This window comes from Pollachius pollachius (assembly GCF_949987615.1).
Source record: "Pollachius pollachius genome assembly, chromosome: 18".
Lineage (NCBI taxonomy): Eukaryota > Metazoa > Chordata > Actinopteri > Gadiformes > Gadidae > Pollachius > Pollachius pollachius.
Genome location: NC_136951.1, coordinates 20,229,380 through 20,244,551, shown reverse-complemented (window position 1 = coordinate 20,244,551; position 15,172 = coordinate 20,229,380). Strand labels below are relative to the sequence as shown.

At 47.3% G+C, this 15,172-nt stretch overlaps 1 protein-coding gene across 1 annotated transcript in view; it reads right to left on the bottom strand.

The window, feature by feature from the left end:
* Positions 1-2,180: 2,180 nt before the first annotated feature.
* The window catches only part of tmtc2a (transmembrane O-mannosyltransferase targeting cadherins 2a), a 56,477-nt gene continuing 43,485 nt past the window's right edge, over positions 2,181-15,172 (bottom strand). Inside the window, 4 exon segments of the mRNA XM_079755442.1 lie at positions 2,181-3,652; positions 7,037-7,100; positions 8,813-8,927; positions 12,251-12,332. Coding sequence (XP_079611568.1) covers positions 3,464-3,652; positions 7,037-7,100; positions 8,813-8,927; positions 12,251-12,332 — 450 coding nt within the window. The 3' untranslated portion in view covers positions 2,181-3,463.

Here is a 15,172-nt window from a genome sequence, read left to right as displayed (position 1 = left end):
CCTCTAGGTGTGACACACACACACGCACGCACGCACAAACACACACACACACACACACACACACACACACACACACACACACACACACACACACACACACACACACACACAGCTACACACATGAGAGCATTGTGTGTGGGAACCGCTTTCATCTCAAAATAACACTTGAAGCGCACGGAGGAGCGTGGAAGGAAAATATTTATTTCAAACCTTGATGGATGTTAAAATAGATCCATGTCAATTCACTTTTTTGTATTTATTTGAAAAGTTGAAATGCGATACATTTATTTATATCTTCAATTATTTGAAATAGTAGCCATATTATCATATGTTTTTCATACTCAGACGGATGAAAGAATCTGAACAGCGTCTTTTTTTTTATTCTTTCAACTATATATTAATAACAGCACTTCCTGGTTTCGTTTTAAACTTGTTTGCCAGGAAATAGCTTAGGTCTGCACCAACATTATCATTTATTATGTCGATTGATTTAATTATTTCATATTAATTGGTGATTAAAATTAGATGTATTTATAGATTAATCGATGAATAAACTATTTTTTGCTGCCCTAACATGAATATATATTTGAATGCCACTGGGATTGGGCCAGTCTGTAATGTCCTGTTGTTTCCCCCCTCTTTCTGGGTTCATCAGATCACCAAAAAAAATGCATGGAATTGAACAGAAGACCCTGTCAGACAAGAGGTCAAAAATAGGGTGTGACCTTTCCAGCTGCACTTGCAGTTGAATTAAACAAGCTCTCGTTTGTATAAAATCTTTTTGACAAGAGACTCTCTGTCTGTTCGTCTTACATGTGCTTATTCCTTCTATCATCTCTGCTATCATGACAAAACAAGTATCTTAAACATAGTATAGTGGTTTTTTTAAAATAATTACAACTTTAATGAATGTCTTAAATGCAGTCGGCAGCAGATATGATTATTAAATAGTGAAACATTTTATATGAAACAATCATAATAGTTGTGAGCTTTGCTTTATAACACCATTGCCAAATGAATGTGTTGATAGGGAAAAGTGTAATTTTTTTGTAATTTAAAAAAAAATGTAAAAAAATGTAATTTTTTTATATTGAATACGTTTTATATCATCGTTCCTGTTTGCATGATTACATCATCAGCATATCAAGTTTCATCTTCTAAGATCAGTGTTTGTCTGTGTGGGAGCCCCATAGTGTTTGGATTATGTTGTGCAATAGTATGACTTGTTCTTCCTTGCTCCAAGTCCTGAGCCTGGAGAAATACAGTTTCCCCAGTATTTACCAAATTAAAAAATAAGTTGACATTTTATTTTGTATTAATTATCAAATAACACTGACAGGAAAGTCTCCACAGATATCTGGACTGAGACAATATGTAAAAACATGTTTTTATTCTGAAAAACAAACACAATCTCATACAAAAGACAACACATATTTGTTAAGCTGTACATTTGTCGGTTGGTAACCATACACGGTTATCCTCACAGAACAGAATACTGGAACATTTTTCAGATAGTTAGTACATCCTGGTGTCCCTGAGCAGAGAGAAATGAATATCAAAAAATAAAATAGTAAGAGAAACAAAAGAAAGACGAGAGAGAGAGAGAGAGAGAGAGAGAGAGAGAGAGAGAGAGAGAGAGAGAGAGAGAGAGACAGTGTTGTCATTTTCAATAAAAAAAACACATCAATAAATTAAAACAATGAGTCGGACATGGAATAAAATAATACATCTTCATTTGACATCTTAATACATAAAAGGTCAAAATAACTTCTCGTTTGGCACCAGAGGCTTTCTGTTCAGTACACATTTTGGTGCGGTCTAATAGTTGTTTTTCTTCAATTTACAGTCCCAACCAGTTCAAATAATGACCAAATGATCACTGAGTGCTTACGTCATAGTGGCGTGATGTCTTGTAAGGACCACACATCCTTGGGTTGCTGTTTGAATTTGCACAGCGTGTCTAGGCAGATGACATTGGTACATAGAGTACATACCGTAACCCTCCCTACCGTAACCCTGACTACTGTAACCCTCACTACCGTAACCCTGACTACTGTAACCCTCCCTACCGTAACCCTCACTACCGTAACCCTCACTACCGTAACCCTGACTACTGTAACCCTCACTACCGTACCGTCAGGCTAGGCTTTGTTTTTGAACCTAAGAAAGTACGTCAATCCCGGCCTGCAAAATCAACTCCGAAAAAAATTGCTGAAAGGTCGGACCGTCTCCGTATATGGTCCGATTTGTAACTTCAACGGCCCAACTCCTCCAACACTCCAACTCCATTTTTAGCGGAAACCGAGTTGATGTTACGGACCGCAATCTCTTCCCAACGCGCGTATGAAACAGTTCTCTCTCATATTAGAACGTAATGGAGCGTGACTGTTCTCCTCTAACAACATGATGATGAGGTCACGGCTGCTGTCGTTTGGCTTAGCGGTTATGGTGTTTGACATCCAATCCGGGGGGGGTGGGTGAGCCATTTCCAAGCCCCCGCTGTGCGGACCGGAGGACTTCAACACCCGGGCGGCGGTGTGGGAAACTCCTGGTGGTTACCATATGGACATGCAGTCCTGTTTATGTTTTGTGAGGGAGCAGTATCTCAGCAACGCTCGTATGCTTTCGTTTTGTTTTCATGTTCTTCAAACAGTCGGAACCCAAATAACGCAAAACTGAGGGGTTGTTGTTGAGTTGTGGTTTAATCCGACTTTTTCCATGAAACAAACGGGACATTTTGACATTGCTGTCACATTCCTCCAAACAAGCGGTGGCTGGATTTCTGCTCTCAATGGGCTGACTGTACGCCTCAGTGAGACATTTTCATACAAGGCAGGACCTCTCGGGACCCACTGGGATCAACATGCGACCTACGGGGTCTCTGCAGACCACCTTCACCAGAACATAGCAGTAAAGTTGGCCCACGTTTCCGAAAACCTTCCCACCTTAGAACCTTTCACAGGGAAAAACACACCCACTGTAGCGACTCGTCATCTGGAGACTCTTCCAAAGAAGTGAACTGTTTTAAATTCTTCTACCTCATATCCTCCATCTGGAACGGGGGCCTCATTCAGGAAAAAACATTCCCTGGGAATCCCTGCCACCTCCTAGAAGAGGGAAACACCTTGGAGACGTGTCTGTTGGAAGATGTCTCCCACTGGGGGCAGAGTGCGTTCTCTAGTGGTCAACACAGGATGTGTCCCTCAGGGGGTCAGATGATAAGTGGGGCATTCGCAGTGTCGCCCGCCAACGCACGCGATGTCAGCACTATCAACTCAAAAATCAAGCATTCAGGTTTAGAAATTAACAAAGCCGCTGGCGATTAGATTCAGTTGTGTTTTTAGTACGTCAAATAGCTGTGATCTGATTGGATCCGCTACGCCCGCGCCAGGCTAGGCTTCCCAACACTCGACCACAGGAACACATCGCCGCCGACGGCCGCGGCCGGGCTGAGGCGGCGGGCTCATCCCGTGCTGCCGGCCTTCGTCCGGAGCCCCTGGCGCTCCATGATGTTCCACAGCTTGCGCAGATTGGAGCGCGTGATGGCGTCGTCGGGCTTGAGCTGCAGCGCCCGCAGGTACTTAGCCTCCGCCTCCGGCAGCTTCCCGTTCAGGTGGAGGATGGCGCCCAAGTTCATCAGGGCCGCCGGGTACTGCGTCCACAGAAACAAAAAGACATGGAGATACGTTAAAAAGAGCAGCAGGTGCGTGCATGAAGTTGCATATTATATGAATCTTCAGATGTGATCAGGGTAGGATAATCTCATGCCAGAATTATTTAAGTCAAGTTGAAGAGGCGTTGGTGACCTTGAAGCCATCTTTGAAGTCATTTTTAGAGCTGAGGTCGCGAGCACTTTATCGACCACAGAGCGTTTCATATGTGAGATGAGTCCCACACTTCCTGGCAGGTCTCTACAGGGTGTGCATGAAGACCAGCAGGCCCTAAATACATATTTAGGCGACCTGTTATTAGGCCTCACAGTAGGCGATGCGGTCGTATTTCAAAGGCCCCGAACGCCCGACACTTTCTCCTTGGATTTGGCTCACGCCACGGTAGCAGGTCGGCCCCGCCCCGCTGGGAGTCAGCATTAGGTTGTTTTCGTGAAGATACGGTTTTAAAGAATTCCAGCCGCACTCCCTTTCCACACACACAAACACTTCCTGCTTCAGACTTTGGCCTCTCCTCTGGCGTCTAGAGACGCAAGGCCTTCAGGCCACTTGTTCTTTCAATGTAGTCTCCTTCGAGCAGGTAAAGACAGAGCTAAATCTAGAAGATCAAAAGGGCTTACTCTCTGAGATGAAGGTCTAACCTGGGTGTGTGACCGAGTGGGTGTTTCTTCGCAAACACACACTCGCACACACGCTACCGTGTGGAGGAGGCATGTTTCTTTATGATATCAACTAGGAAACCCATGTAGCCGTGTGTTTAAGGAGTCCCATTTAATTTAAGGGTTTCCTTTGAAGTGGCAAAGTGAAACCACCTGGTAGGAACCAGAGTATCAGCCGGGAGGATCTGGCAACCCCAGGTCAAACCCCCCCCCCCCTCACCTGCATGCCCCCTGTGGCTAACACACCTAAATCTCCTCTTCACCTCCTTCTGCACCTCCTCCCAGATGGGAGTCATTCGACCTCCATATGTCGGACATATGGAGGGTTAGCCTCTCGCCAACCGTTTAGTATTATCACTGTTAGTTGTATTATTATTCACCATTTCACCACGCTTTCTAATGTATAACTGTGTGGCTATGCAGGCGTCTGCCCTTGCATGTGCGTGAGAGCTGTCTGAAAAGAAATCCCCCATGTGCTGAAAGGTTTACTTGGAAAATCTTTGATGGGCGCGACTTGAGCTTTCAATTGGAAAAAGTCATCATTTTAAAACAATGAAGCGTCACACTGCAGCACGCTACGTCTGACTCCAGATTTAGTGCGTCGGCCGTCAGCGCTGAGCCATTTTCCAGCCCTACAGGCAGAGTCCCGCCCTGCCTCTGAGTCTGAACCGTCCTTAGCAAAGGACAGTTGTCACACTGTTAGTCAACAAATTGACATTTAAGAGATAGGGTCCTGTTTATGTCACGGCGTGCATACTCTTCCTGACGAGCGCCAGACAGCTACTCAGCGACTCGTGCCCATTAGGGCCGGGACAGAGATTTATTGCTTGCGTGTGCGTAATAGATACCCCCGAACGCCGGGTGAAGAGTTGACCTTTCGCTTGTTGGATATTCTTGCATGTGTGAAAGGAAGCCTTTTTTATCATCACTTTACTTCAATTTGACCAGGTTCCGCTGCCAAGGTTCCCCCCCCCCCCCCCCACCCCCCCCCCCACCCCCAAGACCCAAACTTCCCTGCCATTCCCACCCTCGATAAAGCAGAAACACATGCTCTGCATGGACCGGAGGCACCGAGGTCTGTGTCTATGAGGTATCTGGCTTTGCTTTCATCTATGGACGGTATGTCGGTGGCTAGTGGCATGTGAGGGGGGCTAATGCGGAGCTACTAGGCTAACAGCCTGGTAGTAGTAGTTTGTGCTAGTAATAACTGGAAAGAAGTGCACGTATGCTAGTTTTACAAATGCTACCGTCAGAACCTATTATAAACTCTATATACACTCTCTGTAATTTGTAGAGTAAAATTAGCTTCAGCAGACACTTTTTCCAAAGTGACTTACAAGCTAGCCGGAGACAAGAGTGATGTAGGAATCAAATTAATGGTTTCGTTTTGTCTGTTTTCTGCAAATAAATCTGTGTTATGGGTTGGAATTAACAAAAAGCTCAGAAACAAATGAAAGTCGAACATCAAGTGAAAATGTATGCTTAGGGGTCAGAAATAAGCCTCTTGTTGAAGGGTTGCATGTTTAAAAATGGTCTTTTAGCGAGACCAACTTTAAAATAAGCATTCAGACGCCAGGGTATTCTTGCAGACGCACGCTGATCGTCATTCTGAGCATGTATTAGCAGTGCTGCATTTTTAATGCCTGGCGTCCTGCTGGATTAGGGTGATATCTGAGGACTTCTTATTCATGTGACAGACATGCTCTTGGAGAAATGTCAAAGACAATGGGGAGTATGCGTTTGACAAATGGCTCAGCGGGTTTAACAGTGAATAGCTGGCCATCCTTTTGTCCTGAATAAGTAATGGCTATTGCGTTTGACCTGAATGATCTCGTTTAATACGGGATGACAACTCTCATAAAAGTTTCAATCTATTCAGCACTTTCAATGCTTCAATGGACAACTCCCAGAACTCACGTCACTGCACAATCGCAATGCGCCAAATAAATGCACTTTCAGTTTTCCATCTTGTTTCATCAACAGTGTGTTTTTCAGTTCCTTAGTCCCTAGACCTCTTACAGAAACACAACAGCAATGCATTTGGTTCAGATTTTCCTGAGACCAGACTTGGATTCGGACTACAGTCCATCACTAGAACCATACACGATGGTGCTACGGAACTAGCTAGCCTTGCCAAAGCTAAAAGCTAATAGCCACTCTCGTAGCGCCCTCTGAACTCAAACAGCGCCGCGTCATTGAGGGTGGGAAAACAGTGTTGCTATGGGAGACCCATGACGGATCACTGCAGGAAGCCCTGGCCATGCCCGGTAAAAAGCTCTGGAGGTCTTTCTGAAGAACGTCCAGAGGCTGAGGCTGGAGGCTGAGGCCGGGGGCTGAGCTGAGGCCAGAGGCTGAGGCCAGAGGCCGGGGGTGGCCGTCTTTGAAGAGACTGATTGATACTGGGCAAGTGAGTAACATGAAGGGGCCCCCATTCCTTCTACCACTTTGGCATTGGCCCTAATGGGGACTGGTGTCGCAGTGAAGGCCTTGTCTTCAATCAAGTTGTGCGGTGAGGCATAGACTCTGGACGGCCTCTTAGAAAAAACATCCTGCCAGTTCTTTCAAGTTTATGTAAGTGAGGAAAGGAACCCCCTAAACAGGAAGGTCACCGCCTGTGATGGTGTACGTTAGTGGAGGACAGTCAGCTTAAGTGCTACATGGACAGTGTTTGTGCGTGTGTGTGTGTGTGTGTGTGTGTGAGACACTCACATCTGGTCTGAGGCTTGCTGCCCGCTCGTACTGTCTCTCCGCTGCCTCGTTCAGACTGGCCTGCCTGTAGAGGGAGAGAGAGAGAGAGAGAGAGAGGGGGGAGGGGAGAGAAAGAGAGAGAGAGAGAGAGAGGGGGGAGGGGGGAGAGAGAGAGAGAGAGAGAGAGAGAGAGAGAGAGAGAGAGAGGGTGGGAGAGAGTGAGAGGGTGGGAGAGAGTGAGAGAGAGAGAGAGAGAGAGAGAGAGGGGGAGAGAGAGAGAGAGAGGGGGGAGAGAGAGAGGGGGAGAGAGAGAGGGGGGATAGAGAGAGAGAGAGGGGGGGGAGAGAGAGTGAGAGAGAGAGAGGGGGGAGAGAGAGAGAGAGAGAGTGGGGGGGAGAGAGAGACAGAGAGTGGGGGGGAGAGAGAGAGAGAGGGTGGGGGGAGAGAGAAAGAGAGGTTGGGGGGGGAGAGAGAGAGAGAGACACACACAAATGAGTGAGAGTAATAGATGAGCTGCCTAATAGCACCATCCATTCTTGTAACTAGCAGAGAAATCCTTCCTGTGAGCAATTGGCCTAATCCCTAACGGCCGCCGGGGAGCTGCATGCCAGCAGGTTGACAGCCGACCCACCCACCTGCCTCACCGAGGGGCCTGAGCGCTGAACTCCCACTGAACTCTTTGTCGTTTGTACGGTTGTGTAAAAAAATAAATGCACCATGGCGATCCGTCAGCCCGCCATCGCGGAAACGAAACCAGTCTTTGCCGGATTTGTCTGGCAGCGCGGCCGTGGCTTCATTAGGCTAGCCGCTGACGGCTGCAGAATAAGAAGAGCAACCGGACGTGTGCGGCTTCTTCGAGGGTTTCGGGAGTTTTCCAGATGCGGCGATCAATATGAAGCGCGATGTGTCTCCGACGAGGTGAGACCGTGCTGGCGTGCGATCGATAGGCTGACAGATAACCCGAAGCTCCGCCCTGTTTAGTCCTCCAGACCACAGGGCGACCGTACTAACTTTATACTAATGTTGTTGTTTTATGAGACATTCATTATTTTTATTTATCTTTTAGTGCAGCAGATAATGGGGCCCAGGCGATAATAACCAAAGTGAGGTTCGCAACAGGCCCGTAATAAATAGGGAGTGTGTGTCACAGTAAGGGGTCTGAGATGAAAACAGCCTGTCGGAGCGGGGGGAGCAGGCAGCCACAATCCGTCACGTAGATTTACTCACGCTTTCCATGAGCCAAACCTCCGTCCCAAAGCTCTGGGACTCTTTAACTTTGAAGCGATCCTCTGTGGTCGGAGTTCCTTTATGTGGAAGGAGGAAGCCAGAGTGCTAATAGCTTTCCCAGATATGTGGAGCGAACGGGAATTAAAGGAACGCCCGTCCAAGATTGTGTTGGGCACGGGATGGATCGGTTTTATTCGTCCTGCGATGCGTGTCTATGAACCATAAACAACTGTCCAATCATTTTTCCACAACGGGCTCCGAAGTGCCCAAATATTTAACGCTTTTACTTTGAAATATGCGCGCCGGTTTGACATCCAGCCCCTCAGGTGGGTGGGAACAGCGTTACACAACACAGGAGCACGGCAGCTGTGTGTTCACGTTGGACCGCTTCTTTGTTTGTGTTTCAAATAAAATTCATGTTTTGGGGGGGGGGGGGGGGGGGGGGGTGGAGTTAAAAATAACTTTTCACGGTGATGTAATGCAACAACTCACGGGGCTCAACCAGTTTTCGTCCCTGGTTGTGTTGACGTATGTTCTAAATCTTTGCGTAGCCAAAAGTGTAGTCCTGACCTGAGCATGTGGGCGGCGCTGAAGACCACGTCGAACTCGCCGCTGTCCAGCTCGGACGCTCGCTCCGCCATCGCCGCCGCCTCCTCAAGGCGAGAAAGTTCCAGAAGGAACTGCCCTGAAGACGAAGGACGAGGAGATGGAGACAAGGAGGGGCTTACATGGAGAGAATCATTTAGTGTCATTGTACAGGACACAGTGAAATCGGATGGCAGTCCTCTTGGTGCTTTATAAAAATAAAAACATAGAATATAAAAAAATACAAAACAATACAATGTCCAGCTATCGGAGACAAGCCCCCTCTACCCTCCCACATCCCCACACCCTCACACACACATTCACATACATTCTGACTGTGAGGTGGCATTGAAACCCAATGCCACCTCTAACCCCAGTGGGCGGCGCGGAACGGGGATGAATCACCACACAGAGCGCAGAGAGCAGAGTGGGAGCTGGAGGAGTGAGAGGATGAAGAGTAGGAGGATGAAGGCTGATTGGCTGCTAAGTGGTTTGATGTCGAGTGTTTGACTGTTACAGTAAAACACCTCGAGCTATTAAGACCCACCCGTGTCCTACAGCACTTTACTGCTTATCTCTTTGAATTATCAACTGGCTCGCAAGATTAGGGAGTTACAGAGAGAGGGAAAGTGAGCGAGGAAGAGAGGAATGGGGAGAAAGAGAGACAAGGGAGAGAGGAATGGGGAGAAAGAGACAGGTAGAGAGGGAGGGATGGAGAGAGAGACAGGGAGAGAGATGCACAGAAAGATGGAGAGATTGAAGAAGAGAGTAAGATAAATAGATGGAGAGATAGGAAGAGGTAGAGAGCAAGTAAGAGAGAGTACGAGAGAAATATACAAAGAGAGAGAAATAGAGAGAGAGAGATACAGAGAGAGAGAGAGAGATGCAGAGAGAGGAGAGAGAGAGACAGAGAGAGAGAGATACAGAGAGAGAGAGAGACAGAGAGAGAGAGAGATACAGAGAGAGAGAGAGATACAGAGAGAGAGAGAGAGAGACAGAGAGCGAGAGAGATACAGAGAGAGAGAGAGAGACAGAGAGAGAGAGATACAGAGAGAGAGAGATACAGAGAGAGAGAGAGAGAGAGAGAGAGAGAGAGAGGTAGAGCGAGAGAGAGAGACAGAGAGAGAGAGAGAGAGAGAGAGAGACAGAGAGAGAGGTAGAGCGAGAGAGAGAGACAGAGAGAGAGAGAGAGAGGGGTAATTGTTTTGACAGGTGGAGCATGCGTGGACACAAGTGACAGCACGTAACAGGAATGAAGACAGAGCGGGACGACACCGTGAAGGAAGGAAGCAACGAGGGCCTATGATGAAGAACATCAAGAAGCAGAGGAAGAGGAAGAAGCAGACAAACGACGGATGATGGATCCACGCAGAGAGCCGCACGGGAAAAACACAAAACAAACAACAAAGGAGAGGAAGAACCGCCAAAAGAGCTGGGAGTAGCCGTTACGCTTCGTGGTGTGTGTGTGTGTGTGTGTGTGTGTGTGTGTGTGTGTGTGTGTGTGTGTGTGTGTGTGTGTGTGTGTGTGTGTGTGTGTCTGTGTGTTTTCACGTTTGTGTCTGTGTCTCTGCACGTGTGTGTGTGTGTGTGTGTGTGTGTGTCTGTGAGTGTTTGTGTGTGTGAGGATGAGTCAGAGGGTCTCTGGTAGTGCCCCACCACCTGCTGGCTGGCGTCTCCCCAGGGCGTCTGCTCTGCTCGGGAGCCATAAACTAGGAAGCAGGACGGCCTGCAGATGTTACCTCCTCCTTGACTTCCTCCTGTCCTCCTACGGGTGTGTTTGTGTGTTTGTGTGTGTGTGTGTGTGTGTGTGTGTGTGTGTGTGTGTGTGTGTGTGTGTGTGTGTGTGTGTGTGTGTGTGGTAGTGGTGGGCGGTGTTTTTTTGAGACACACATTTCAGTAATCATGCTACCGAATAGGACCGGGTCCGAGAGGTCATCCGTGCTCCTGGAGCCTTCCGGCGTGGCCGATCATTGCTATGGAAACGCCGGAACGTCTTGCATTAAACAGGTCATAGGCCTAGCACATGTGTGTGCGTGTGTGTGTGTTTGTTGCATGCAAACAGGCGTAACTACGAACAATCGCAGGAAGAAAGGAAGGAGGGAGTCGTCCTCGCTATCTCAGCCGCGTGCGTTAACCCTTCGCATCCTCGTTCTCATACCGCTCTCGTAAACGATGCCGTCATTGGCTTTCTTTGTTGTGGAATTGAGTGTGTGTGCGTGTGCATGTGTGTGTGTGTATCTATGAGTGTGTGTGCATGTGGGTGTGTGTGACTATGTGTGTGTGCGTTTCGTGTAGTGCAGATGTGTCAGTGATGGGCTGTTTGGCAAAGAGAACCCAATACACACACACACAAACGCATATACGTATCTACAAAACGCATGCACTCATACAGACACGCACACCTACACCAACACACTCGCACACTCACTCACTCGCGCTCTCTCAAGCGCGCACACACACACACAAACACACACACAAACACACACACACACACACACACACACACATCGGTGGACAAACAGATCCAAAAGGATCTACGTCAACGCACATGCAACAACAAGAAACTGGAACTGAGACTGTGGAAAAGTGGGGGAAAATGGGAGTGTTGCCGTATTGATAAAGAGAAAGGGGAGCCTGCAGGGAAAACAAACATTACCTACGGCGCAGCGAGAGGCTACGAGATAGAGAAAGGAAAACAGAAAATACAAGAAACGAGTTGTGGTACGAGGGCCACGTAACGGGAAACAACTCAGGGGCCAAAGACAGCAACTTCACCCTGACCCCCGGGGGCCCAAGCCAACAGAGACAGAGAGACGTGTACGGGGCAGCAGGGCGCGGTGAGGGGGGGGGGGGAGATCGGGGAGATCAGGATGGAGACCAGTGGATTAGACACAATGGCTTTCACTCCGACACCACCTCGTTCATTTTCTTTTCTGTGCTATCTCTCTGATGGCTGAGAACTCAAATACACCCGTTTCCCTGGAAGTGAGAAGTGACAAGGGGCCTCTAAATGAGCTTAAAGATGTTAAACATGGGCTCATGTCGCAGCTAACCATCACTTTCTGTTGAATCTCCTTATTGATTCCTCATCAACACTTTTGTTTCTAAATGTGTTCATCATTTCATCTATAAAATGTCCTATGAAATAGCAAAGTTCATTCATCACAACTATGGTTGTGGACCTTTTTCTTGGGACACCTAAAAATACAAATTAGCATTTGCAATTAACATATCTATTTCTGAAATTAATATTATATAAATCATTCAGAGACAAAACAGCGGCACAATACTGTTATATCGTTGTGGAGGGAAACACTTTAAAAATCGTTTAACGGTTGTTTTTTAAAAAGTTAAACTGATATTGCATATAACACATGTGGGGCCCATACACCATCAGGTCACGTTGCTAAAGCGAGAGCATACCATAATGCATGTAGCAGTTTCCCTTGGTGGGGTCCAGCTGAATGGCTCTCAAGTAGTACTTCTCTGCTTCGGCCTTTTGTCCCTGCAGGAGAGAGATGAAACACGGACGAAGTCAGATACAGCCATGGAGTCTTTCCTACATGTGCAGCAATTAGTTTTCATTCCTCTGCATAACATGACATGCTGGGACCCTTGGACCCCGCACAGAGGCACGGACACACTCGCACGCACACAGACGGCTTGCAGCGTTCCTATCACTGTTACCGTGTATCAACAGCTGTGTGAGTGTGTGTCAGCCTGAGCCACTACAAAGCTGTGATCAGTATTCCAGGGTTCCCCTGCTTCACATCTTCTTGTTTACACTCCGACGCTGATTGTTTCCACATTGCCGATGGATTTGCGTTTTCAACACAGAGTCAGAGAAATGGACGCATTAGCTGTGCTTCATTAGCCTCTTCTCCGTTTCATGCTCGCGTTTCCCTCCGAGCGAACGAGAGGGTGTTGGACTGGAGAACTGGACTATTTTCGCCTCTTTGCATTTCTGTCATTTCAGTCAAATAACAGACACACGTTTAGCCCTCTCACGTCTCCAGGCGTCGACTACAAAGATAGCTTGGGATGTCAGACATCAACACAAGGATGGTTTCTATTTCCAGATGTGGAGTTTAGCGGCTGCGTGTGAAACAATCTCATAAATCATAACGACAGTCACCTGTTAGAAAGTCTCATCATCCGATACTGTATTTATCCTGTCTTGTTGTACCTGTGGGACAAGCGTTGCTAACTGCATCCAGAGGCACATATAGGCCTCAAACCATAAATCAATAGCAGCGCTAGTAGTAGGTAACCCCAACTTCCCCTCGTCTGTTAACCGCTCTGCTCTGAGCTCGGCTCAGCTTGGCCTGGGGGCTGCGGCTGAGCTCTCCGTACCATAGCTGGGCTTAGTAAAGCCGTCTTTCCATTGTGGTTCGCTGTGGAACTTTACACATGCTACACACAAATACATATAGATAAAAACACACACACATACACACACAGACACGCACACAAACACAGCTGGCTTTAATAATGGCCTTTTTCCACTGTGGTGAACTGTGGTTTTCTACACATTTAAAATGTCACACATGTGCGCGCACAAACAAACACGCAAGGACGTGCACGCACACACACACAAATTGATTATTTTCCCCTTTTTCCAATATTGCAGCACCTTTAATCCTCACACAACTCAACAAATGAACCCAAAAACATTGCATTGTGAGGACGTTAGACCCTATGGAGACACAAGGGTCACTCACACGGACAAACACGCACACTTTCTATTGGTGTGAACAATTGTATAATAACTCCGTCTTGTGTTCCCCCTCGGAGTTTAAGCGAGTGCAGCCAAAATCTAGACAAAAAGGTTCTCAAACTTTTTTTTCAGGCCCCCTTACACAATGTCTTATTTTTTGCCCCCCCCCCCCCGCCCCCCGTTAAAAAACAATTACACCACATAAAAGGTAATTGACAATAAGGATAAAATAATGTGTGTCTGATGTAGAATAATGACCAAGTAGGTAGTTGACACAATTTTATCAAAATGCAGATTTTAATAAAAATGCAATTTTATTTAAATCGTTCCTCTTCGCCCCTGCCAAAAATGTACCCATGATGAATGCTGTTGAACTTGTTTATCAAATCATAAAACCATGCGTATATTTTTCCTCTGTTATTGCCGCTCTTATTGTGAAGGAGGATATGGTTTGTTTATTGTAACACCCCAGGCCATTCCCATGCAAATCACTTTCTTTAGTAAAATACACTAAAATACACCAACATTCTACAGTTCCATTATGCTTATTCCACACCACATATTATATACTGCCCCCCGTTACAGAATCTAAGGGAGAGGGGAGCAACCACAGACCCTAAAAAACAACGATGTATCATCCTAGACGTCGCCCACCGGTTCACACAGCGTTATGAAGCGTAGAGTACGAGTTAGGGCCGCCGCCATTGCTTGAGATATTTGCACTCAGCAGCAGAACCGACCCATCTCAAAATCCATAATATGGAGATGAACCAGCTACTGAGATCCTGACCGAACGCAAATAATAATGAATACGCTTTGTATCACGAGAAGGAAATCAAAGTTTTCACATGGAACAAACTTTCTGCAACCAAACCACCGCGAGACACCCCTAGAGGAAGTACATGGTAGCGCGGTCACGGCTCCAGCTTGAGGGCAGCCAACACTTTGAGAAACAGTGATGGAGGGATGGAGATATACGATGAGGAAGTGGGGTGATTACATTAAGAGAGTGTTCTCTGACCTATTGCCCTGGACCGATCCAATCTCCCCTCCCCCAGCGAGCGCTTGTGGAGAGGGGATATCGGGGGTGGTGGTGGGGGTTAAGATTGTGTGTGTGTGTGTGTGTGTGTGTGTGTGTGTGTGTGTGTGTGTGTGTGTGTGTGTGTGTGTGTGTGTGTGTGTGTGTGTGTGTGTGTGTGTGTGTGGGGGGGGGGGGTCTACTTTTGGGGCCCAGAGCTAGGGGGAGCGCACCAGATGTCCAGCCCTCCAAGGCCATTCTTATCTGAGCCTGTGTTGGGTGTGTGTGTGTGTACGGGTGTGTGTGTTTGGGTGTGTGTGTGTGTGTGTGTGTGTGTTGGGTGTGTGTGTTTGGTTGTGTGTGTTGGGTGTGTGTGTGTGTGTGTGTGTGTGTGTGTTTGGTTGTGTGTGTTGGGTGTGTGTGTGTGTGTGTGTGTGTGTGTGTGTGTGTGTGTTGGGTGTGTGTGTGTACGGGTGTGTGTGGTTGGGTGTGTGTGTGTGTGTGAGTGTTGGGTGTGTGTGTTTGGTTGTGTGTGTTGGGTGTGTGTGTGTGTGTGTGTGTGTGTTGGGTGTGTGTGTGTGTGTGTGTTTGTGTGTGTGTGTGTGTGTGT